General features: G+C 48.0%; 1 protein-coding gene across 1 annotated transcript; it reads left to right on the top strand.

Annotated features, from left to right (window-relative positions):
* The first annotated feature begins 1,289 nt into the window (after nt 1-1,289).
* Nucleotides 1,290-22,478, top strand: Ctsh (cathepsin H). Its single transcript, XM_076851227.2, has 12 exons — nt 1,290-1,434; nt 5,778-5,809; nt 6,490-6,595; nt 7,607-7,677; nt 8,381-8,485; nt 10,869-10,955; nt 11,806-11,861; nt 14,894-14,975; nt 16,137-16,205; nt 18,856-18,962; nt 20,926-21,051; nt 22,023-22,478. Exons 1-12 carry the CDS (start codon nt 1,344-1,346, stop codon nt 22,096-22,098), a joined length of 1,008 nt encoding a protein of 335 aa, XP_076707342.2. The 5' UTR covers nt 1,290-1,343; the 3' UTR covers nt 22,099-22,478.
* Nucleotides 22,479-22,814: the final 336 nt, after the last annotated feature.

The raw sequence follows: 22,814 nt of genomic DNA, 5'->3' as shown, positions 1-22,814 counted from the left end.
AGCCTTCATGCTGTCTCAGTTTCTTAGAAGGCCCCAGCTCTGTAACACCAAAACTTACTGACCAGATGCTGCAAGAAGACTCCAGACATCTGCTCCCCGCTGTGCCTGTGAAGCAGAGTCTGGGCTTAGAACTTCAGGGAAAGCAGGTCAGGAGAGCTCAGATTCTGACCCAAGATCCTGGGGCAGGCTGTGGCCCCACCAAAGTGTCATAGGCTGCAAAAGACATTAGGAGTCTTCAGTAGATCCAAGCTAACGTCAGGCTCTCTCTACACAAGTATTAGGAAAGTTACCATCTAGTTCCAGGGCCTCTGTTTCCCAGTATGTAAAACAGGGAGTCAAAGCCAGTTGGTGACATCATGTACAACCACAAGAATGAGATCCTAATTAAAACAAAACAAACAAAAAGCCAGTTGTTGGTGGTGAACACTTGTAATACCAGCAACTCCAGAGACTGAAGCAGGAGAATTGCAAGTTCGAGGACAGCCTGTGCAATTTATCAAGACCCCCATCTCAAAATAAATAACAAAAAAAAAAGACTGGGGATGTAACTCAGAGGTAGAGTGCCTTAGGTTCAATTCCCAGTACCCCACCCCCCAATAACAACAAATAAAGCAGTGGAGGACATTAAGACCCTGACCTCCCCTCCCCCACAAAGCAAACAGTGAGTGTTCCTTATTTTGAAGTGTCCCCATCCTATTTCACATGCAGACCCTTACATATCAGCTTCCTCCTTTCTTCTGTTTTGCAAAATAAAGAAAATGATCCTATAGCCATGGATGTGACTTCCTCAGCAGAAAAGAAGAAAACGCCTGTTGGACGTGAGTGGAGGGCAACCACAGAGCTTGGGTTAGTTCCTCTGGTTGTTAAGTTTATTCCAAGAAGGGTGTGTGGGCGGGGGAGGGGTGTAGTCTGGAGAATGTGGTGACTGACAGACGGGCGCTCTGAGGGGGGCACCGGCAGGGAGACGGGGTCGTAGGACGGGGAACCGGCAGGGAGATGGAGAGGTCTGGCTAAGGCCTCCGTCCTTCGAGAGCCACCCTCGCCAGTCGGTGCCAGCCCAGCTGGGCAGAGCACGGACCCCTCCAGGAGGGGCTGTCCAATCCGCCCTTCCCTCCAGAGAAAAGGAGAGGGGAGCGCAGTGGCCCGGATGGTGGGAAGGGTGGGAAGGAGCCGCCGCGGGTCCGCCAGGGGTCGACGTGGCCCCGCCTCCCGCGATCCGGCCGCGGGACTGGGTCCTGCGGTGCCGCCCCGCCCGCCGCCTCGCCCCGCCCCGCCGCCTCCGGGACCTTAGCCCTGGCCGCCACCTCCGGGGCCTGGAGCCACAGCCGCGCCGCGCCGCCGCGATGAGGGCCGCGCTGCCGCTGCTCTGCGCCTGGGCTTGGCTCCTGGGCGCCCCTGCCCGCGCTGCCGCCGCGCTGTCCGTGAACTCCTTAGGTATGCCCGGGCCGCGGCCGAGGGGCTGGAGGGTCCCAGACTCCGCGCTCCGGAGAACTCGCAGAACTTGGGGGCGGTGGGGCACTGGGCGTTCCCCAGGGCCCAGATTCAGGCTGTGCGTGTTGGGATCAGGGAGGGGTGAAGGGGTGGCCTCCCGCAGGGCGGGAGACGGGTGGTCTCGGAGGGTGGGTATCTTCCATGACCAAAGGAACAGATGGGCTCTGTGGCCAGGGTCCCCCTTGCCCAGGCGGCGTCAAAGCCTAGAATACCAAAGAAGCCCGCAGTCTTTCTGCCCTCCACCCTTCAACGGGGCAACTGGGGACACAGAGGACTCTGAAGTGCTCCTGCCACAGGCAAGCGGGGTTTTCCAGCCTTTTCTAGCGGCTTTCCCATAGACATAGGGGATCCCCAAAGGTGCCTTGAAAGTTCATCTGTAAAATGGGTTGGAATGGGCTGTGTGGAGGTTTGACTTCTGCTACAGCAGCACCTAGTCCAATAGCAGTTTTAACCCCTAATCCTGTGATGTCTGGTGGGCTGCGACTGTACCAGCATCCTGCTGCTCTTGCACCCCTCCTTTTAGCCCCCCTCCTTCCCTGCTGCCCTTGGCCCCAGCCTCAGTCCACAGCCTCTGAGCTTACAAACCCACCTGCCCCCTTCACCCTGGGACAGAGAAGAGTAGCCAAGGACCAGCTTGGAAATGGGACAAAGATCACCCAGGCTCAATCTTGCCTGGTCAGAATCTCCTCATTCCTTCCTTCCTTTTTATAAGTGGAAGATCAAGAGGGCACACAGCTCCAGGTCAGTCCTCACCTAAGGAAAACCCAGCTGGCTCCCAGCAGAGGGCTTTGGTTTTCTTTGGCAGGCGGCCTGTGTAGAGGAGTGCTGGCACAGAAAAGCAGTTAACTCTCAAGCAGGGCTTGACACACTTTTTCTGTGAAAGACCAGTTAGTAAATATTTTAGCTTTGTGGGTCATTTGGTCTCTGTGACAACCATTTAACTCTGCCGTTCTAGGCCGAAAGCAGCCACATACAGAATGTAAATGAGTGAGCATGATTATGCTCTAATAAACATTTATGGATGCTGAGCTTCGAATTTCAAAAGATTTTCAGGTGCAGGAGGAAAGAATAGAAGTTCATTGGATTAGACAAAGGGGAATGAAGGGAAGGGAGGGGGAGGGGAATAAGAAAGAATGAATCAGACATAACTTTCCTATGTTTTTATATGAATACATGACCAGTGAAATTCCACGCCATGTACAACCACAAGAATGGGAAGTTATACTCTATGTATGTATAATATGTCAAATACAATCTATTGTCCTGTATACTTAAAAGAACAAATTTAAAAATTCAAAAGATTAAAAAAAAAAAAAACTTCAGGTGGTACAAAATATTACTATTCTTCCCCTACCCTCATCAACAGGTTAAAAGTATAAAAAGCTATTGAAACTCCTGGGCTTACAAAAACAGGTGGCAGGCTGTGATTTCCTAACTCCTGCTGTGGATCCTTCCCAGGCAGGACACATATAATGATACTTGTTTGAAAAGTGGTAAGGGAGTTGGAGGATCTGTGTGAAATTGAGACATGGTTATCAGCTGATCTTTCTGGCCCTGTCTTAAGGTTCTGCATTTTCTTCTCTTGACTTCCTAAGAATGAAAAGTAGCCTAGGGGTTTTTCACATGTATTAGTTACTTTTGAAATCTGCCTGAAGCACAGGTCAGTAATCTGAATTCCATCCTGCTGCAGATGGTGGTCCTGAATTGAGCTCTGTTTTCTCTGAAGGCCCCAACTGCAAGCAGAGCCCATAACCAGGATGTAGATCCCTGAAACCCTAAGCAGGACATGTGTGGGGAAATATGCATTTTCTTTCTCAGGGACAATGGTTTCTGGAATAGCTCTGGAATCCACAGAGAGAAATTTAAATGCTGCGCAGCACTGACCTTCAAACTGGGGTGTGAATTCCTAGGGGAACACAGAGGCTGTTTCAAGTGATATCAACACAGATGGATTCAGTTTCAAGGAGTCAGTTTCCGGACCCTTTACTTCCAGATGTCTCCTTTGCAAAAATTGAAGAAAAGCATCTAAAGGCATTTGTCCTGAAGCCCAACCCTTGGATGTAGCAAACAAAAAGACAAATGGTCACAAATCTTTCAAGTTTGGTGTTCTTCATTTCTCAAGGAAACTGAAATGAAGAAGGGAGGATTCCCCTGAGGTATTGCTGACCTCATGATTTGGGACCTGGGACCTAGAACCAGGCAAAGAATTGAATTGGACATTGCTCTGAAAACTGCCTTTCTTTCCCAGCTGCTTATTTGATCAGGACTTTCTATCCCTTTGACTTCAAAAATAATGAGACCAGAATTAATGTTGAACCCTGTCTCAAGCAGTAGATAATGCTTAGTCACAAATATTTTATCCATGAGGAGGAAGAAGTAATGAAAGTTTAGCTCATTAAGAAATACATTTCCAAAAGACTTTTTTACTTTTTAGATTAAACATTTACTTTTCACAATGTATAATATATTTGAAAATCTAATCAGTTGGGGTACTCATAATCCCTATGATTATTCAATCAAGAATAAATTTTTTATGGGGCTGGGGATGTGGCTCAAGTCTTAGCACGCTCGCCTGGCATGCGTGAGGCTCGGGTTCGATCCTCAGCACCACGTACAAACAAAGATGTTGTGTCCGCCAAAAACTAAAAAATAAATATTAAAATTTAAAAAAAAAGAATAAATCTTTTATAATATTCAGGAAATAAAAAAATTAAAATTGATATTTTTTGTTGTTGTTGCAAAATAGGATACTCAAATATTAAAAGTACTCAAAATAAAAATGTTTCTTTAGGGTAAAATATTGTAAGGTGGAAAGATAGACATTCAATGAGAAAAAGAAACTATGTAAAATATCCAATTCTTATAGAAAAGTTTGTTTATATCATTGATGGGTAATTAGCATACTCCCAAGGCATATGGATTTTATTGGCTAGCTTTAAAAGAATGATGTAACAGTGGGGTTTTGTTTTTTTTCTCTTCCTTTTTTTGCAGTACTGAGGATTGAACCCAGGGCCACATGCATGCTAGGCAAGCAAGCACTCTACCACTGAGCTATATCCCCACCTCCTGTGAAACTATATATTTTATTGTATTGTAAAGTTTTTTAGACCCATTAATTTTCCCATTGCCTATGGCTTCTTTTAAGGTACAAAGATGAGATAAATAGTTGTGACAGAGACCTTATGGATTGCAAAGCCTAAAATATTTCCTGTCTATCCCCCTTGAGAAAGCATATGCTGACCCTTTGGGCATATGGGTTTTTAATTCTTATTGAAATATAATATCATACAGAAAAGTGCACAAATCATTAAGCATGCGTTTCAATTAGTTTTCACAATTGAGACATCTTGCATGACCTGCACTCTGTTGAAGCAATAGAATGTTGCCAAACATTGCTGGCACGATAAGAAATAGCTCACAGTCCACCCAGGATAAACACTATCCTAATTTTTAACTGTGTCAATGATTAAAAGTTTATCAGTGGGCTGGGGATGTGGCTCAAGCGGTAGCGCGCTCGCCTGGCATGCGTGCGGCCCGGGTTCGATCCTCAGCACCACATACAAACAAAGATATTGTGTCCACCGAAAACTAAAGAATAAATATTAAAAAAAAAAAAATTCTCTCTCTCTCTTTAAAAAAAAAAAAAAAGAAAGTCATACTTTAAAAAAAAAAAAGTTTATCAGTGATTAAAAGTATATCATTTGGGGGGAAATTTAGTGGAGTACTTAGCATGGGCGAGGCCTAGGTGCCATCCCCAGATACATTTTAAAAAAATAATAAAGTCTGAATATACTTGACCATGTATTCTTTGTATGAATTTTAGCATCAACTCATAAAGTGAAAAATAATGCTGGAACATTATTTTTAATTACATTAAATTTATATATTTATTTTAGAAGGCTAGCCATTGAGTATTTCCTTCTCTGAAAATAAAATATAGCATAATCTTCATTTTAACAAAAAAAAAATCATAAAGTATATTGTTTTTCAAATTTAATTTGGGGGTCTGGAGATGTAACTGTGGTGGAATACTTGCCCAGCATATGTGAGGCCCTGAAATTCTTCCATGGCACTGAAAAAAAGGAGAAAAAAAATTAATTTGGGATACAAAGCAGAAAGAGTTTGAGTTCCTTTTGGATTCAGCATTAGATCATATCACCTTTGGTATTTTAAATGTAGCATAGTTTTCTAAAATGCAAATCAGTTCTAAAATGTTCTAGTTGGCTCTAAACTCAACATTACCAAGAGGCCCAGACCTAATTTTTTTTTTTTTTTTCCTTTTACAGAGAAGTTTCATTTTAAGTCATGGATGGTACAGGTCAGTGCCCAACTTCTTCTTTCTAAAGTTTTTCATTTCACAAAGTTTCCTGTTATTAAACCAAATTGTACCAGATTTGAAACCATAAAGAGGGATTTTCCACATTCAACCCACCCTGGGTCTTTCCAGAGTTCAGATTGGCTGAACACTAGCAAAGATGCAGTTAAGTAAACTCCTTCCAAACAATGGTCCCCAGTCACAGACATGGCTGGTAGCCTTTCAAACCTTGAAATTCACTTCCTTTTTTTTTTTTTTTTTTTTTTTGTATTCAGAGCACCTTGCACAGTGGCTGCAAAATCAGGTGGAGAATACTAGTGTATAAACTTTTGAAAAATGGTGATTTTTGCCATCAGTTTGACTCACTACCAGTCCTGATGTCCGGGGGTGACCTACACTTGGCAGATCCCTTCATCAGAGCCTCTTGGATTCTTGGCTGACTTTCAAGCAACTACTTGATCTTCATGTCGGCCACAGTTCTCTGGAGGCAGGAGGCCGCTTTGTAACTTACTGATTTTGATAGTAGAGACCCAGTGCCACCCACTGACACAAGATTTGTCCTGAGCATCTTGGCAGAAAGAAAACCTCCATTCCTCCTTTCAGAAAACAAGAAATCTCCTTCATGCATCCTGTTTCCATGACTTATTGTTAATGTTTTTTGTTTGTTTTTGTTTTGTTTTTAGCACCAAAAGAAATACAGCTCAGAGGAGTACCACCACAGGCTGCAGACATTTGTCAGCAACTGGAGGAAGATCGACGCCCACAACAATAGGAACCACACATTTAAAAGTACTGTGGGGTGCCTTTCCTTCAGGCTTCTCCAGAGGGAGGCCGGAGAGGGAGCATCTCAGATCTGGAAAGAAAGCATTTGTGACACAGGCTGATAATAGCCATTAGAGGGTATGATGAGGTGATGTGGGGAGCTGATACCCAGGCCCTGAGGCCAACCTTGGCCAGCCTGAGACTGTGACTTTACTGTTATTGTCTATGAAACACAGAGTTGTAAATTTAGGGAAATGCTAGTACCCTCTAGGTGGTGTGACATTTACAGGAGACTCTAGAGAAGAAGCCTCTGCTCTATTCCTGCCATCTGAGGGTCCATCCCAGAGACCCAGAGCTGTCAGGGGCAGTGTCTCTCAGAGACTGCTCGGAGCTCATGGGCTGCCTTTAGGACATGCCCCTTCACTACATGTTTGTATCACTAGAAATGCACACACATTCAGATAGTTTTACTGGGGTTCTGAGAAATGGTGGCAGTTCAGCCATATTGGGCTCAGGAGCTGTCCCGTACTAGCGTGTGACTTTGCAGTGGGTTGGGGGCTGATGCTGAACATGAGCTGTCAGTACAGATGACCATGCGCCCCTCCCTGGGCTGCTATGAAGACTGCTTGTGGCACAGGTGGGGGAGCATTTGCACAGGTGTAGTGGTTCTCCATCATACTCACCTGTGGGCTATCTAAAAACGTGGGTGCCCAGGCCCCGGCCTAGACCAGCTGCGTCCATCAACATCTCTGGGGTGCAGCCCAGACACCTATACTGTTGTAAATCTCCCCCAGTGGTTCTGAAGCACAGGGAGCATTGACCTTATTATATTGGATCATATTACATTTAAAATTTTGAAGGACTTAAGTTGCAACAACCAAAAATAGAACACAAGTGAAGAAGTTTCTTTATTTTTTGTTTCTTTAGTAATGACTCGCTAAGTTTTTCTACTTCATTTTGGTTGATTTTCTTTTCTTTCTTTTTTTTTTTTTTTTTGTTTTGTTTTGGTTTGGTTTTGGTTTTTCCTCTCTTTTTCAGTGGCACTGAACCAATTTTCAGACATGAGCTTTGCTGAGATAAAACAAAAATATCTTTGGTCAGAGCCGCAGGTAGGTATAATTCATTGCAAACAAATCTTGATTTCTTTCTTTCCCTCTCCCCCCCACCCCCAGTGGTACTGGGGATTGAACTCAGGGCCACACTACCACTGAGCTATATCCCTAGCCCTTTTTATTTTTAGTTTTGAGACAGGAACTCACTAAGTTGCTGAGGCTGGTCTTCAACTTGTGATCCTCCTGCCTCAGCCTCCTGAGTCAGCTGGGTAGCATGCACCACCATACCTGGCAAATCTTTTCATTCAAACCTTTGGAATAAGTTTTTAACCTGTTCTGCTTCCAGCTAGATTCAGTTCACCCCTAAGCCATTGCTGGGGGCATCCCAGTATTTTTTGAGGAAGCCAGAGGGTTTATCTCTGACCTCACCTTAGCAAGGTGAGCCCTTAGTATATTCTAAATATAGCAAGGAACATACTTACAAGATATTAAGGGAAACTAATTTTATACCTGGTATTCAAATTGAATGAGTTAAGGTATATTTTTATTTGCTAAATCTGCTACCCTTTCCTAATTCCTCAAACCTGGGCTCTCGAGTGAACATATCATTCAGCATTTGGTACCTGTAGACAGGGGCGGGACAGTTCTCACAGTGATAGCCTTTCTCACTCATCTTGATGATTTCATTTTAATTACATTATTATTTTTTGACAAAAGGGATTTTTTTTTAACCTGAATATAATGTATTTGTTTGTTCCAGAATTGCTCAGCCACCAAAAGTAATTACCTTCGGGGTACTGGCCCCTACCCAACCTCTATGGACTGGCGGAAAAAAGGAAATTTTGTCTCACCGGTGAAAAATCAGGTATGCATGGCAATCCCCAACCTTCCCCAAAAAAAGCCACATTCATAGACAATATTCCTGGAAGGAAAACTCAGAGGAACCACAAAACCACTCAAGCTTATTCCCACCTCTGCTTTTTCCTCACCATCTCTCCAAGTCTGTTCCTCTGCAAGGCTGGGGAGGTTGTTACTCATGTGAGCTGCTCTGGAGGGTGAAAACGTTCCTTCATTCAGCTAAAGTTTACTCCCACACATGCGAGCGCACGCTTGCAACACACACTCACCTGTGGGTCCCAGGTCTGTCCTTTGGAATCACTCAAAACATTTTGTTCCCTGTGCCCAGCAGAGATTGGACATTGTGACTCCATTCCTACCAACATGTATCTTCTCCTCCTGTTCTGCAGCTATTCCTCAAGGCACCAGGCTGCAGCCCCTCCCCTGAAGCCTGTCTCTTTTGGGTGGTTCCAGGTGGTCAGTGAGCTGAATGAAACCCAGCATTTCCTGGGTGTTCTCTGGCCACAGCAGAGGTGGCCTTTCTGTGGGGCAGAGCATCCCCTGGGGCACAGTGGACTGGGCTGGGCATGCCCCCTCCCTTCCCCCAACTTGCACATGCTCTCTTCTGGAGTCCCAACCCAACTCTCTGCTGTCTGCCTACCCAGGCCCTTCCCCTCAAAGTAGCAGGGCAGTGGCCCTCTTCAGAGGAATGCTAACTCCTCGATTCCAGGAAATACAAGGTTAAGTCTTTCTTTCAGGCAACTCTTGACTTTCCACTGAAACTTACTAAGGGAAATGTTTTTCACTTTCCAAATCTGTCATGTGGAGCAACTCCACATCCTCCCAAGCTCACCATGTCCTGCAGCCTGCCAAGTGAACTGGTTGTTTAAACCAGCCCCCTGTAAGCCAAAACAAATCTCCCCTCCCAGCCTGCAGTAGAAAAAAGCCTGCCTTCAGCTTCATGACCCAGAGGCAGCTCTTTCTCCAAGACCTCTGGAGAATCTCAGGACAATTCAGAACAACAAGTATTTGGTGTGGAAACCTACACCTGCTCACCATTTGGGCAGATGGAAGGGGAGGTCCACCAAGAATGTTCAGATTGTTCCTATCAGCAGATCCTGGGCCTCCAGGCACAGGTTAAGGGGGCAGGAACAAGATCATTCCAAACAGCAGCTACAGCATTCATTGTTAGCTCAGCAGCCCCCTTGAGGGATGTCACTTTACAGAGAAGGAAACTGAGCAGGAGGGTGGCTTGTTCAAGGCCCAAGATAAGTGAGAGGCAACTCAAAACCAGGCCTCTGTGCCTAATCCAAGCCCTACTGTGTTTCCTTCAGCAATGAACAAGGTCACCCCCAGTGTGTCCAAACCCGCCTCTTTGAACATCTTAAGGACACTCTGACCAGCTCTTACTGTGTAAGGAAAGCTCTGAGAGGATGAGACTAGAGGGGGAGGCCAGTGTGACAGCTCTTTCCAGGGAAACAGGTCATGAGGACCAAATTGGGGCAATGACGTGGACAGGAGGAAGGGAGTTTAAGAGACATTTCATAAGTAGGATGTGAAACATAGAACCAATAAGAAGAGGAAAAGACAAAAATGAGCCTGAGAGGAAAATAATAACCGCCATGAACATTATTAAGTCCATATGGGTAGCTGCATGACCTTATCTAGCACCTTCCATTTTACAAATGAAGAAACAGGTTCTGTGGGGGAAGTCACTGGCCTGGCTTACACAGCTAGTATGAGGCAGAACTATGATCTGAACCAAGCAACCTGGCTCTAGTGCAGACAGCCAACCCTCAAGTCATCCTGGGGGTGCAGCAATGAATGTGGCAGAAGACGACGCGAGTGATGCGTAGGGCAGGATGCCCAGAGCCTCCCTAAGAAGTCAGGAGCACCCCAGTAGGTCTATCTGGAAGTCAGTTTGATCTGTAGGCCTAGATTAAGGTCGAGGCTGAAGCTACAGTTTAGGAAACTGTTGTTAAACAGTTAGTTAACTGACTCTAGGTGGAATGAGATTGGTGGTGAATAGGTGAAGGTTCTAGAAACAGAACTTTAGTGACTCCCTTTGCTGGGAAACAGATTGGAGAAGAGGAGCAAAAGACTCCAGAAGTAGGAAAGCCAGAAGTCTGTAGAGTGGGATCAGGAAGGGACTCCCAGCCCTGGAAGATGGCAGGGATGGATCAACAAGAGGAGTGGCCCAGACTGAGAGTCTGCTGGTGCCAGTCAGAACTGCTGCTTCTCCATGAGGCTTGGTTGCCTCTCAGGACTTCTGAGGCTCAGGCTGGACAAACCTGGAGCAGGGCTCTGTAAACTACAAAGGGCCTGGGGCATTCCACAGGGTGAGTGGAGGAAGCAGGGCCTTCTTGTGGTGTTCCAGTTGCTGACTTCCTCTGCCCTCTTGGCTTCTCTAGGGTGCCTGTGGCAGTTGCTGGACTTTCTCCACCACAGGGGCCCTGGAGTCTGCGGTGGCCATCGCCAGTGGGAAGATGCTGTCTTTGGTAAGAAGTCAGTCTTGGGCTAAGTCCTATGGAGGACGCCCCCAGCCTGGGCTGGAGGCCATGCCTGGGCCTTCAGCCTCCTTCAGAGCTATTTCAGTTGGACCTCAGGTGTTCCAGCCTGTGGACGTTTGACATGAGAATTTCAAATAATACTTTTCCTGGAAAGAATGAGGCTTATTGAGGGAACTGTGGCGGGCTCACTCCTGGGTGGTTCTGTGTGTTCCTCAGTTTCCTCACTTTGACAGTCTGGGGCCTTTCACCAAAGATGGGCTTAGAAAAGCAAAGCCTGTCTGGGAGACAGTCCTGTAGGAGCTTTGTGCCTTCCTAAGCTGCCTCTGTTGTCTTAAGTGGGAAGAGAACGACCAACATATCTATCCCTTGACCACAAACAGTGAGGGGTGATGGGCTCTGAGGAAGCTGTCCCAGTCCCCGCCTCTGTATGGGGAAGAGGGAAAGTGTAGGGCGAGGCCATCGAGGCATGAAGGCCCAGGTCAAGGAAAGGTGGGGCTGGGTCTCTGGCTGGCTCTTCCCCCCTCCCCCAGCACCCTCCCTCATGAGCCCCTGTGATCCCACTGTGTGCATGCCTGCAGAGCAGGGGCTTGGGCCACACAGTGCCTGCTCACTGCCTCTCACTTGCCTACTTGATTGCCAGGCAGCTTCTGATCCCCTCCTGACATATGTCACCTGCTGGGCTGATATTGCAGGAGATTGTCCTGCCCTTGGGGAGTTTGTAATCTGGTCATCTTGACACAGTGCCAACTGGACAAAGATCAGGAGACTTGGCACCTCATGCCAAAGCCTCCATAGCCTCTTGGCCTTGGACTCACTGGATTTGTGCTCCTTTCTGTAGGCAGAGCAGCAGCTGGTGGACTGTGCCCAGAATTTCAACAACCATGGCTGCCAAGGGTAAGTTCTCAACCAGGAGGGCCTGGAACCCCTTCTCAGCTCCCACTGATCACTGCTATCAAATCTAGCATGTGCCATCCCTGCGTCACACAACCCCATCTGTCATGCAGTGAGGAAGGTCACCTACACTGCCAGGGTCTCACAGCCAGTCTGGGCAGAGCTACAATCGGAGCCCACGCCTGTCTAGTTCTGAAATCCATCCTCTCTCCACCAAGTTACTCAGTATTGAAAGAGAATAAAATCATGGCATTTGCAGGTAAATGGATGGAGTTGGAGAATATCATGGCTCTCTCCAGAGTACAGTCAGCCTCACTAGTCACAAAAGCCTCTTGGGCAAGTGGCCAAAGGATTTATAAAAGCGAGAAAAATATTGTTATACATCATCCTCCAAAAAGGAGATCCACATACCAACAGCTGTTTGGCCTTTAGACAGGTCCTCTGAAGTGCTAGATGCCCTAGCTCACTGGCCTGTGAGGGAGCTTTGCTCACCAGGGCAATGTGTCCTGCAGGGAGCTGTACCTCCACTGGGACTGCTTTCCTGGCCCATCCCTACAACAGGTTGTTAGGAATTTCCTCCCATTTCTGCAATGACTCTCAGCTTCATCTCTTTCTCCACTGTGTTATGCTATGAGATATTTATGTGGGACTGTTCAGCTTTCCCAGAACATAATATGCATAAAGCCAGGCCCTTGGGGATCCCTAGGGAAGCTCCCGACCCAGACTGCCTGCCCATCTGCCTGCCTACCCATGGTGCATCCCTCTTCAGGCCTCAGCCCCACCACATTGGCACTTCTTTCCCTATGGGAACACATTTTTTTAATTAATCAATTTATTTATTTGTTGTAATTTGTTTTTTTTAAAGAGAGAGAGAGAATTTTAATATTTATTTTTTTAGTTATCAGCGGACACAGCATCATTGTTTGTGGTGCTGAGGATCGAACCCAGGCTGCACGCATGCCAGGCGAGCGCGCTACCGCTTGAGCCATATATGACAGCATTTCAATTCATAATACACATATGGAGCATAATTTTTCATTTATCTGGTTGTTCACAAAGTACAGTCACACCATTCGTGTCTTCATACATGTACCTAGGGTAATGATGGCCATTTCATTCCACCATCTTTCCTACTCCCATGCCCCCTCCCTTCTCCTTCCCCTCCTTTGCCTTATCCAGAGCTCCTCCATTCCTCCTATACTCCCACCCCACCCCCATTATGGATCAGCATCCACATATCAGAGAAAACATTCGGCCTTTGGTGTTTTGGGATTGGTTTACTTCGCTTAGCATGATATTCTCCAATTCCATCCATTTACCTGCAAATGCCATGATTTTATTCTCTTTCAATACTGAGTAATATTCCATTGTGTATGTATACCACAGTTTCTTTATGCATTCATCTATTGGAGGGCATCTAGGTTGGTTTCGCATTTTAGCTCAATAGCTACTGTAAACATCGATGTGGCTGCATTACTGTAGTTAGTATGCTGATTTTAAATCCTTTGGGTATACTCAGAGAAATGGGATAGTTCGGTCAAATGGTGGTTCCATTTCCAACTTTTCTAAGGAATCTCCATACTGCTTTCCAGATTTGTTGCAGTCCCACCAGCAATGTAAGAGTGTGCCTTTCCCCCACATCCTCGCCAAAACTTACTGTTGCTTGTATTCTTAATAGCTGCCATTCTGACTGGCATGAGATGAAATCTTAGAGTAGTTTTGATTTGCATTTCTCTAATTGCTAGAGATGTTGAACATTTTTTTCATATATTTGTTGATTGATTATATATCGTCTTCTAAGAAGTGTCTGATCAGTGCCTTGGCCCATTTATTGATTGGGTTATTTGGTTTTTTGGTGTTAAGATTTTTTAGTTCTTTGTGAATCCTAGAGATTAGTGCTCTATCTGATGTGCATATGGTAAAAATTTGCTCCCATTCTGTAGGTTTTCTCTTTACCTCACTGATTGTTTCTTTTGCTGAGAAGAAGCTTTTCAGTTTGAATCCTTCCCATTATTTCTTGCGCTTTAGGAGTCTTGTTAAGGAAGTCAGGCTCTAATCCAATGAAGATTTGGGCCTACTTTTTCTTCTGTTAGGCATGGGGTCTCTGGTCTTATTCCTAAGTCCTTGATCCATTTACCTCTTGCCCCACTATCTGCTTTGGCAGCAGCTAACACCAAGCCTCCTGCAGAGGGTTGTGCCTGACCAAGTACAGGGGTCAAGTGTGACATTACTGCCTGCTACAGAACCATCGTACTCAGTCTCATTTTGATCTCTTTCCTCTGGGCAACTTCATACCACCCTATTACGCTGAACCCTGGACATGCTGCAGCCCTGTTTTTTGAAGGGACAGGACTTTCTTCTTTCATCCATGCACTAGCTACCATCAAGCCCGACTGTGTGTCCAAGCACAGGGATACAGCACTCTGCAAACTGGAGCTGACACAGCTGGTCAGGTCAGACAGGCTGTAAGCATGTCATAGATCAGGTCACAGTGGCACACGCTGTAGAGAGGAAGACACAGTAGGGATCAGAGTGGGGAGTGCTGGGCAGCAGTTAAGTTTTTTGTTTTCTCTGGGAGGTGGCATGATGAAGAAAGGATTCACCTTTGGAACCAAAGCCTAACTCCAGCTTTGTGACCCTGGGCAAGGTGCTCAGCCTCTCTGAGCTGAATCAGGGAAATAACACCTATCACTCAAGGGTCAGGCAGTCATGTGCGGACCACCCCCTCACAGGGCTGCCCCTTAGGCAGTGTGCTTTTGGTGATGGTGCACTGGGGCGATCCCATAGGTCTTCCTGAGAGACTTCCCATTCCTCATGACCTCCAGTGGACTCACCTGAGTTTGCTAAGCTTTATGCCAAGGCAAATGGGGCAACATTGCTGACCTCTCAGGAAACCTCCTCTGCCACCAGGGCACGCTCACCAAGACCCAGTGAGCCAGGCCACAGCGAATACCACACAAGCTCCAGCTCTGCAGGCCCCAGCTCTGTCCATCAGGGTGGCCCCACCTGGGCTTACCCGTGTGTGCTTCTTTCAGGGGCCTCCCCAGCCAGGCCTTCGAGTACATCCTGTACAACAAGGGCATCATGGGAGAAGACACCTACCCCTACTTGGGCAAGGTAATTCCGGGTAGCCCCATCTGTCTTCTCCCATCTCCATTCCTACCTGTGTCAGGATACACCTTGTCCCCCAAGCCTCCTGCTGTGATCCAGAATGTCTGAGCCCTTTGGGCTCCCCTCTGGCCTCTTGTCACCCCTACCCCTGTGGCACTATCTCTCTGCTTCCTGAGTATCCTCCTCAGGAACCCTTCCGCACACCGCCCTGCCTGCCCTGTTTTTTCCTGGCCTGCCTCCTGTCCATACAGGAGGTCTCTCATACTGACCACCATGCTCTCCTAGGCCACTTCTACATTGCTCTGCTGTGTGTGCCAGGGGCCACCCCCTCCATTACCTCAGCCCAAGCTAGCCACAGCCAAGCCCTTTGTTTTTCTTCCAAACCCACAGCGCCTCCTTTGCTTACCCTCTTAGTGAGGAGCAGCACCAGCTCCTCAGAACCTACTGGCCACCTGGGGTCCTGTCTGGGTCTGGCCTGCTCTGCTGCTGGCCATCACAGACCTTCTCACTTAGGCTTCCTTGTTTCATGCCGTGTCCCCACTGACCACTCAGACCTTGGTCTCCCTTCATGGGGTCACTGGGCTAGCCTCCCCTTGGGCCTCAGATGCAGCTCTGACATGCACCTGCCTTGTTCAGAACTCTCAGGAGGCTCCTTGAGCCCTCCCGACCCCGACCCTAGCCAGTCTTATCTCCTGTTACCTCCCCCTTATAAACCCTGTGCTCAGGCCCAACCACTTGCTGGTTTCTAAACCATGAGGTCCTGTTCTCCCTACAGTCCTGCTCTTCCCTATCCTGTGACCTTAGCTCTGCAGCTCCCTCTTGTCAGCACTGATTCCTAGACTGACTGACAGTCCCTCCCCTCCCCTCTTACTCAGCCTCCATTTCTCTGTGATCTTCCTTGGGCTGGCTCAGGCTCCTCCCTGGTGTCCCACCAAGCACTGTGTGTGTCCCTCTCTGCCCCACAGCCAGCACAGGGCTATTTCCTGCCCGTAGACTCTGAATTCCTTGAGGACAGTTATATCTTTAATTCTCACTGAACTGACACCCTCATCAAGGTCCTCGGACACATAGTAAATGTTATCAAACTGCATATGTGGAGGCTGAAGTCTCAGCCTTGGACCAGAGCTCTCCTAACTTATATTCTGTGCTCCTTTCTGCCCTGAACAGGACAGTAAGTGCAAGTTCCATCCAGAAAAGGCCATTGCATTTGTCAAGGATGTAGCCAACATTACACTGGTGAGTACTGGGCTCTTCTCTCAGTTGGGGAATATATTCTGATGAGGCTGGTCTCCACAGTTGTAGGTGGCCAGTGGGCCTAGGAGGGCAGCCTCTCTGACAGTATGTCACTTTGACTGAAGAGTTTGACTTATCATTGACTCTAACGCAACTGTGCTGAGAGCATGGTGGAAGATGGAAAAGGAATCACCGACTGGCTGATGCTCAGGTTCTGCACACCAGGTCTGCCCACATCTTCATTCTTGTTCTGTTTTCTTGTCTGTAAAATGCAAGCAATAATCCACACCTTGCACAAGAGGGTGTGACCATGTGCGTGATGTCAGAACGTGTGTGTGAGATTGAGGAGGAGTATGAATGTGTGTCAGTCAAGATGAGCTAGGTTCTGCTGCAGTCATGACCAGCTTCAAATCTGAAAGGCTTACATAAAGTGTATGTCTCACTCCTGTGACCTGTCCCTTGCATAGACAGGACTGTATTCTGACCTATTGACCTCACTGCAGGACCCAGGCTGACGGAAAGAGAGTAGTCAATTATGGCAATAAATGAGTTACACAGTCACACCTCACCTCCAGTGGATTGAGAAATGCAGCTGTCCCTGCTTTTGCAAGAACATGCTTGAATGTGAATGAACGGCCCTCGTGACTCCAGGGTGCATATAGTAGGGGAGGATTGTGTAGGAGTGATCAAATATTTTCATAGATGTGGGCAGGTGTGATTTGTACAAATGAGAGCCTGAGGGGTGGGGGCATGTGCCAGTAAACATATATGCAGGTCATAGACATGATGTCTTTGTAATGATGACTGCAGCTATGCATTTGAAACACGTGCCAAGCTCTAGGCAGTAATCACAGTGTACATTTATGAAGTTCTTAAAGGTGCTGTACCCAACAACCAGACATGCATTATCTCCTTTAAAGTCAAAATAACCCTAGAAGATGAGTATTGTTATTCATCTTCATTTTATAGATGAGGAAACAGAGGATCAGAGTACTTAAGTAATGTGCCCACAGCCCATAGAGCTAGGAGTTGGAAACTGGATTTGAATTGAGATCATGTCATTCCAGAACCAGGGCTCATTGCCTTGACCACATACAACCCATACCCCAGGATAGGGATGTTACTGTCTTCAGAAAAGAGCCAGTTCTCAGGGCATGGTGGTGCACACCTGTAATCCCAGTGACTCAGGAAGCTGAAGCAAAAGGATCGCAAGTTTGAGGCCAGCCTCAACAACTCAGTGAGACCCTGTCTCAAAAAAATAAAAAGACAAGAAAACAATCAGACTGATGGAAAACAAAACAAACAAACAAAAGAGACAAGAAAGCAGAACAAGAATGAAGATGTGGGCAGATCTGGTGTGCAGAACCTGAGCATCACAGGGATAGCTCAGTGGTGAGTGCCCTGGGTTTAATAGCCAGCTCGTCTGACACACCCACCAAGGCAGGTCACTCAGAGCCATAGTATTCCACTGAGAAGTGAACAAGGAGCTCAAAGTATCCCTTTTGCCTAGTCCCCAGGACTCATCAGTGACACCTTCAGGTCCCTGAAAAGCCATCCAGAACCGTGTTCAGTCCCCTCAGGGCAGCTGTGGAAATGGTGCCCACCTTCATGTGGGCAGGCCCCATGTCCAACTGGCCTCAGATCTTCCCTGACCTGCCTGGTGTCGTGAAGCCTCTTCCAGTAACAGGAAGGAAGCTGCTTGTTGCTGCCTGGTCTCTGCCCACACCTCCAGGGAGGCTGGACTGAGGGAAGATGGGGGCCTGTCCCCCCCTGCACTTCCCTTTGCAGAGCCCTGGCCTCAGCTCACATAGCCTCCAGCCTCACTTCAACTCCTAAACTTAACTTACTCTGACCCAGTTGTTCCCAATTGGGACACTTCAAACACTCTTGTAGCTAGGAGTCCCCCACCCAGTTGATGCTAATGGAGTTGAAAGGGGGTGGGGAAGTGACAGCCTGGGCATAGGGAGGGCGTTGAAAGCTCTCCAAGTGCTTCTAACTGCCTCTACCACCTGGCCTCTGCAGCTCTGTTCCAAAGCCGCAGCTTCCAGGAAGCCACCTTGACACCCCCACCCTCACCCTCCTATTGAAGGGGGCAAGGCACTGAGGAGGCACACAGCCCTTGGCTGGTCCTCTCTCATCTCCACCACAGTCTGGGTCTTATCTGTTCCTGGGTTTATGAACCTTGTGTTCTACCAGCAGAACTCCATCGGTTGAATTTCAGGGAGGCCTAGGTATGTCACACCCATCTCTCCGCCTTCAGAGCCCCTGGCCTCAGTGAATAGTTGGGAGTGACTGATGAGCAAGTCCACACTGTATCCTGTGTGATGTGGGGGAGAAGACCAGACAGACTCAGCCAGCAAAGGGAGGGGAGGCCACAGGGGAGCCCGTGCTGGGGAAGGAAGGAGTGTAAGCCAATAGAAAACCAAAGGAACCTGGCAATCTGCACAAGAGGCAGGGCCCAGGGACGAGGTTCTGCTGGACAGAGGGGGCTGCCCCTTGGTGGCTGCATTTTTGCCTCTTTCTTCCTCCTGGTCATCTATATTGGTCTGGATCTCCTGTCCCTATCTTGTGTCAGAGGGCCATATTTTGAAAGTGGGGTTTGGAGGTGACAGAGACCATGCTGTCTTTCTCTCAATCCTCTGTCTGTCCACAGAATGATGAGGAGGCAATGGTGGAGGCCGTGGCCCTCTACAACCCCGTGAGCTTTGCTTTTGAGGTGACTGAAGATTTCATGATGTATAAAAGTGGCGTCTACTCCAGGTGAGCTGGGTCCAGGAGCCAGGAAGGCTGGTGGAGCAAACTGGGGGACCTCCTCGCTCCTGGCACAGGGGCCTTGGGCTCAGCCCAGACTCCTGGTCAGACCATTTCACGATACCTGCCATGCTGGGAATTTTATGTATCCTGGGTTAGACTCCATGCAGCTCTAAGGGACGGGAACCACAGACTCTCAGAGAAAAGAGATCAGAAGTGATCTCTGACACATGGCTGGTGAGGGCTAGTGCTCACTAGCTCAGAGAGGTAGCCTCATCTATGGAAGAAAGTTACAAACCCCAGTTAAAAACCTTACATTCAAAAATTTAAAGACAGGGTTGGGGCTGCAGCTCAGAGGCAGAGCGCTTGCCTCGCACGTGTGAAGTGCTGAGTTTGATCCTCAGGACCACAGAAAAATAAATAAATAAATAAACAAATAAGAAAGAAAGATATTATGTCCATCTACAACTAAAAAAAAATATTTAAAAAAAAAAGAAAATTTGAAGACATAGAACAGGGATAAGAAAGTAACTGCTCTCAAGCACCAGAATCCTGTGCTCAGGAAAGCCAGGCCCCTTGGCATCTCATGCAGGGTTGCTCCTGCCCACACCTCTTAGCCTGCCTGTTTTGTGCAGTGAGTTCAGTGTGTGTCTCTAGCCACCTCCTGCCTGCTCCCCAGAGTCCTTCATATCCCCTCGTTTTCAGGGCACCCTAAAATGTTAGTGCTCTCACCCCTCTTCTGAGTTCTCAGCTGCTCCTGTAGCTCCATGGCCAGCTGTTGGCTGAGAACGGTTGGACCCGTACCCAGCTCCCCCCACACCTCAGCCTGGATGGCTCTGGAAACCTCACGGCCTGCATATCTCTTCTGGCCCCTTCCTGCCCAGGTCTCCATCCGGTCAGCAGAGGCCCCATCCCTGCTGCTGCACTGGAGGAAGGCCAGAGCCATGTGAGCCCTCCTCCCGTCGTCCCCACTGTCCCTGTAACACTGCTCACTCTGGGCTCTCCCCTCCCATCCACCTCCCATCTCCTCTCACCCAGCCCACCATTTCCCGCCTTCCAGCAGCCTCCTCACTGGCTTGTCCTTGACCATGACACACACCCCCACCCCACACACCCCCACACACATGCTGGCCCTTCCTCCACTTGGAGCCAGGGTCCACCTTCTGACATGCCAACTCGAAGCACTCCAGTGCCTCGCATTGCTCAGTGTCTTAGCCCAGCTGTGGGGACCCTTATAATCTGACCCTTCCCTTTTCTCCACATTCATGTGTGTCACATCTCCCTCCCTGTCCCTGGCTCCCCCTGCAACCCCCACCCCAGCCACATGGAAGGGTTTGAAGTTTCATGGGTGTTCCCTGCTTCATCAGGGAGGCCTTCCTGGCTCCCCTGCTCCCCACCCCACTGAGCTGGAGCCCCTCTTTAGGGCTCCCATCATCCTCCGCACTGTCAGCCCACAGTCCACTGACAGAGGCAGCCTCTTTGTCCATCTGCAGGGTGGACCCTGCTGCTCGCACCCCAGTACCTGCCCGGGGCCTGGCCCATATGTACTCGAACCTCAGTTCCACATTAGCAGAATCCACCTGTGACCGCTGCAGCTTTCCCATGAATTCTTGGAATTTCCTCATGGAAGCTTTGAAATAAATGCACTGGTAGCAAAACGGCGTGGTGTTGAATTCTAGTCCAACACTGTTGGCTGCCGAAGGTGCAGCAGGAGGACTGTTCCCTCTTTAGAGGAAGAGAAGGTGTCACACTGGAGGAAAGGGGCCAGCGCCACACCGAGACTCTCCTTGCACCAGCAGGACTGAAAGAACTGAGAACTCTTCCCTCTCACTGTGAAGAGAAGTCATTCTCCACCTGATGGGCTCCCATGGGAAACATGGCCCTAGCGCATGGGGAGAGCTATGCTTGGGTGTGACTGAGCCATGGCTTCTGTCCTTCTCATAGTATCCACTCTCTTTTATGTCCTTCCCAGTACTTCCTGTCATAAAACTCCAGATAAAGTAAACCACGCAGTACTGGCTGTTGGGTATGGAGAAGAGAATGGGATACCCTACTGGATCGTGAAAAATTCTTGGGGCTCCCATTGGGGAAAGGATGGGTAAGTAGCTTCTCAGTCCCATTGTTCGGGGTGGGGGTCATGTTGCTCAGGTTGGAGGACCTTGTGGGTATCTCTTCCACCTCAAAGTTGTGGCTTCCAGGCTGGGTACAGTGGCACACACCTGTAATACCATCAACTTCAGAGGCTGAGGCAGAAGAATCGAGAAAGTTCAAGGCCAGCCTCAGCAAGTTAGCAAGACCCTATCTCAAAATTAAAAATTTTTAAAAGGGGAGCTGAGGGTGTAACTCATTGGTAAATAGATAGATAGATAGATAGATAGATAGACAGATAGATAGATAGATAGAAAGTTACAGCTTCAAGAAAGGAGCTGATCAGCCAAGCCCTAGCCAGGCCAGGGGGAAGCATGAGAATGTGACCTCTACCCTTGGGACCCCAGCTACTAACACAGGTAATAGGAATCCAGTTGGCTCAGTAGAGCCTCAGTAGTAACCACTGCTGGGATAACAGCTTAGAACCCTGAACCCTGCTGGGACCAAGCCAACCTTTGGGAGGGTCCAGCTTTGAGAAATCAGGACAACAATTTGCCCCTGAACTTGACAGTCCCTACTTCAAGGAAAAAATATTGGAGCCAGGAGGCCTGGGTGTCTGTGCATGTTGATGTGACTCTGTGTCTCCTTTCAGATTCCTCTGAAAAGGAGTTTCTGCCCTTACCTCAATCAAGGAGTCCTAGTGATGATTAAGTAACTATGTGAAGGCCTAGCCAGGGCTAGGAAGGGGGCCAACAGGCAATTCTGGGAAGAAGTAGGATATGGACAGAATAAGAAAATGAGATCATTTGGTGACCAAGGAGAGGGAAAAATAAATTTTTCACAAGGCTACATCAGTAATTTATTGTTGATAAAAAAAGGCCCAATGCCACTGTTTCATGAATAAATTCAGAGGGCTTAATCCCTGGAGTCAGGTCTTGGTGAGTGGCAGAACATTCTAGAAAGATCTTTCTCTCGGCCCAGGTACTTCCTCATTGAGCGTGGGAAGAACATGTGTGGTCTGGCTGCCTGTGCCTCCTACCCGATCCCTCAGGTGTGAGCCAGCGAAAGCTATGGAGACGGTTGGCGGAGAAGGAGAGGAACTGGTGTCCCACTGTTTGGTGGAAATCCTGCCTGGAGGAAGCTCTGGGGGGATCCACCCAGAGGCCCCCATTTTTTACCCTCACTCCTGTTCTGAGCCTGGAAACCTAAAGACAAGGAGGAAGAATTCCATTGCACAAGAAGCCCACTCACATCTTTTGATGTGATGACCATCACCAGCCATGTGCCTTAGGTGTGGTTTTTAACTGACTCAAACCCATGTGGATGGAGAATATTCTTTCTTTCAAGAGGGGCTACTTCCACATGTAGAGAGCGCTTCAGTCTACTATCTTTTCTGTATTCTTTTTTTCAATAAACATCGAGTGAGCACCTCCCTGAGCCAAGGCCTGTGCTGGATACGGGACCAGACACTTCTCAAACTGGGTCCTCAGGGCTCAGTCTCCCAGGATGGAGGTATCAGCAGGGTGCCCTGGTCTCTGGCTGGAAACACAGTATGGATGTCACTGATACTGTCCATCAGAGCAGGAAGAAGAGCAGATTTAGGAATTCTGACTGTCCTACACCTCAGGAGGGAGGGAGGAGGAAATGGGCCAGGGTCTGGCAAAGCCAGGACAGTCTGAAAGCCTGTACATCTCTGTGTGGCCTCTCTTCTCTCAGCTTCATACCCCTCCTCAAGATCCTGGGCCCCATTTCATCTTTACTAATCCTTTTTCT

Source organism: Callospermophilus lateralis, chromosome 3 (genome assembly GCF_048772815.1).
Source record: "Callospermophilus lateralis isolate mCalLat2 chromosome 3, mCalLat2.hap1, whole genome shotgun sequence".
Classification (NCBI taxonomy): Eukaryota; Metazoa; Chordata; class Mammalia; order Rodentia; family Sciuridae; genus Callospermophilus; species Callospermophilus lateralis.
This window is presented reverse-complemented; position numbering and strand designations above follow the sequence as displayed.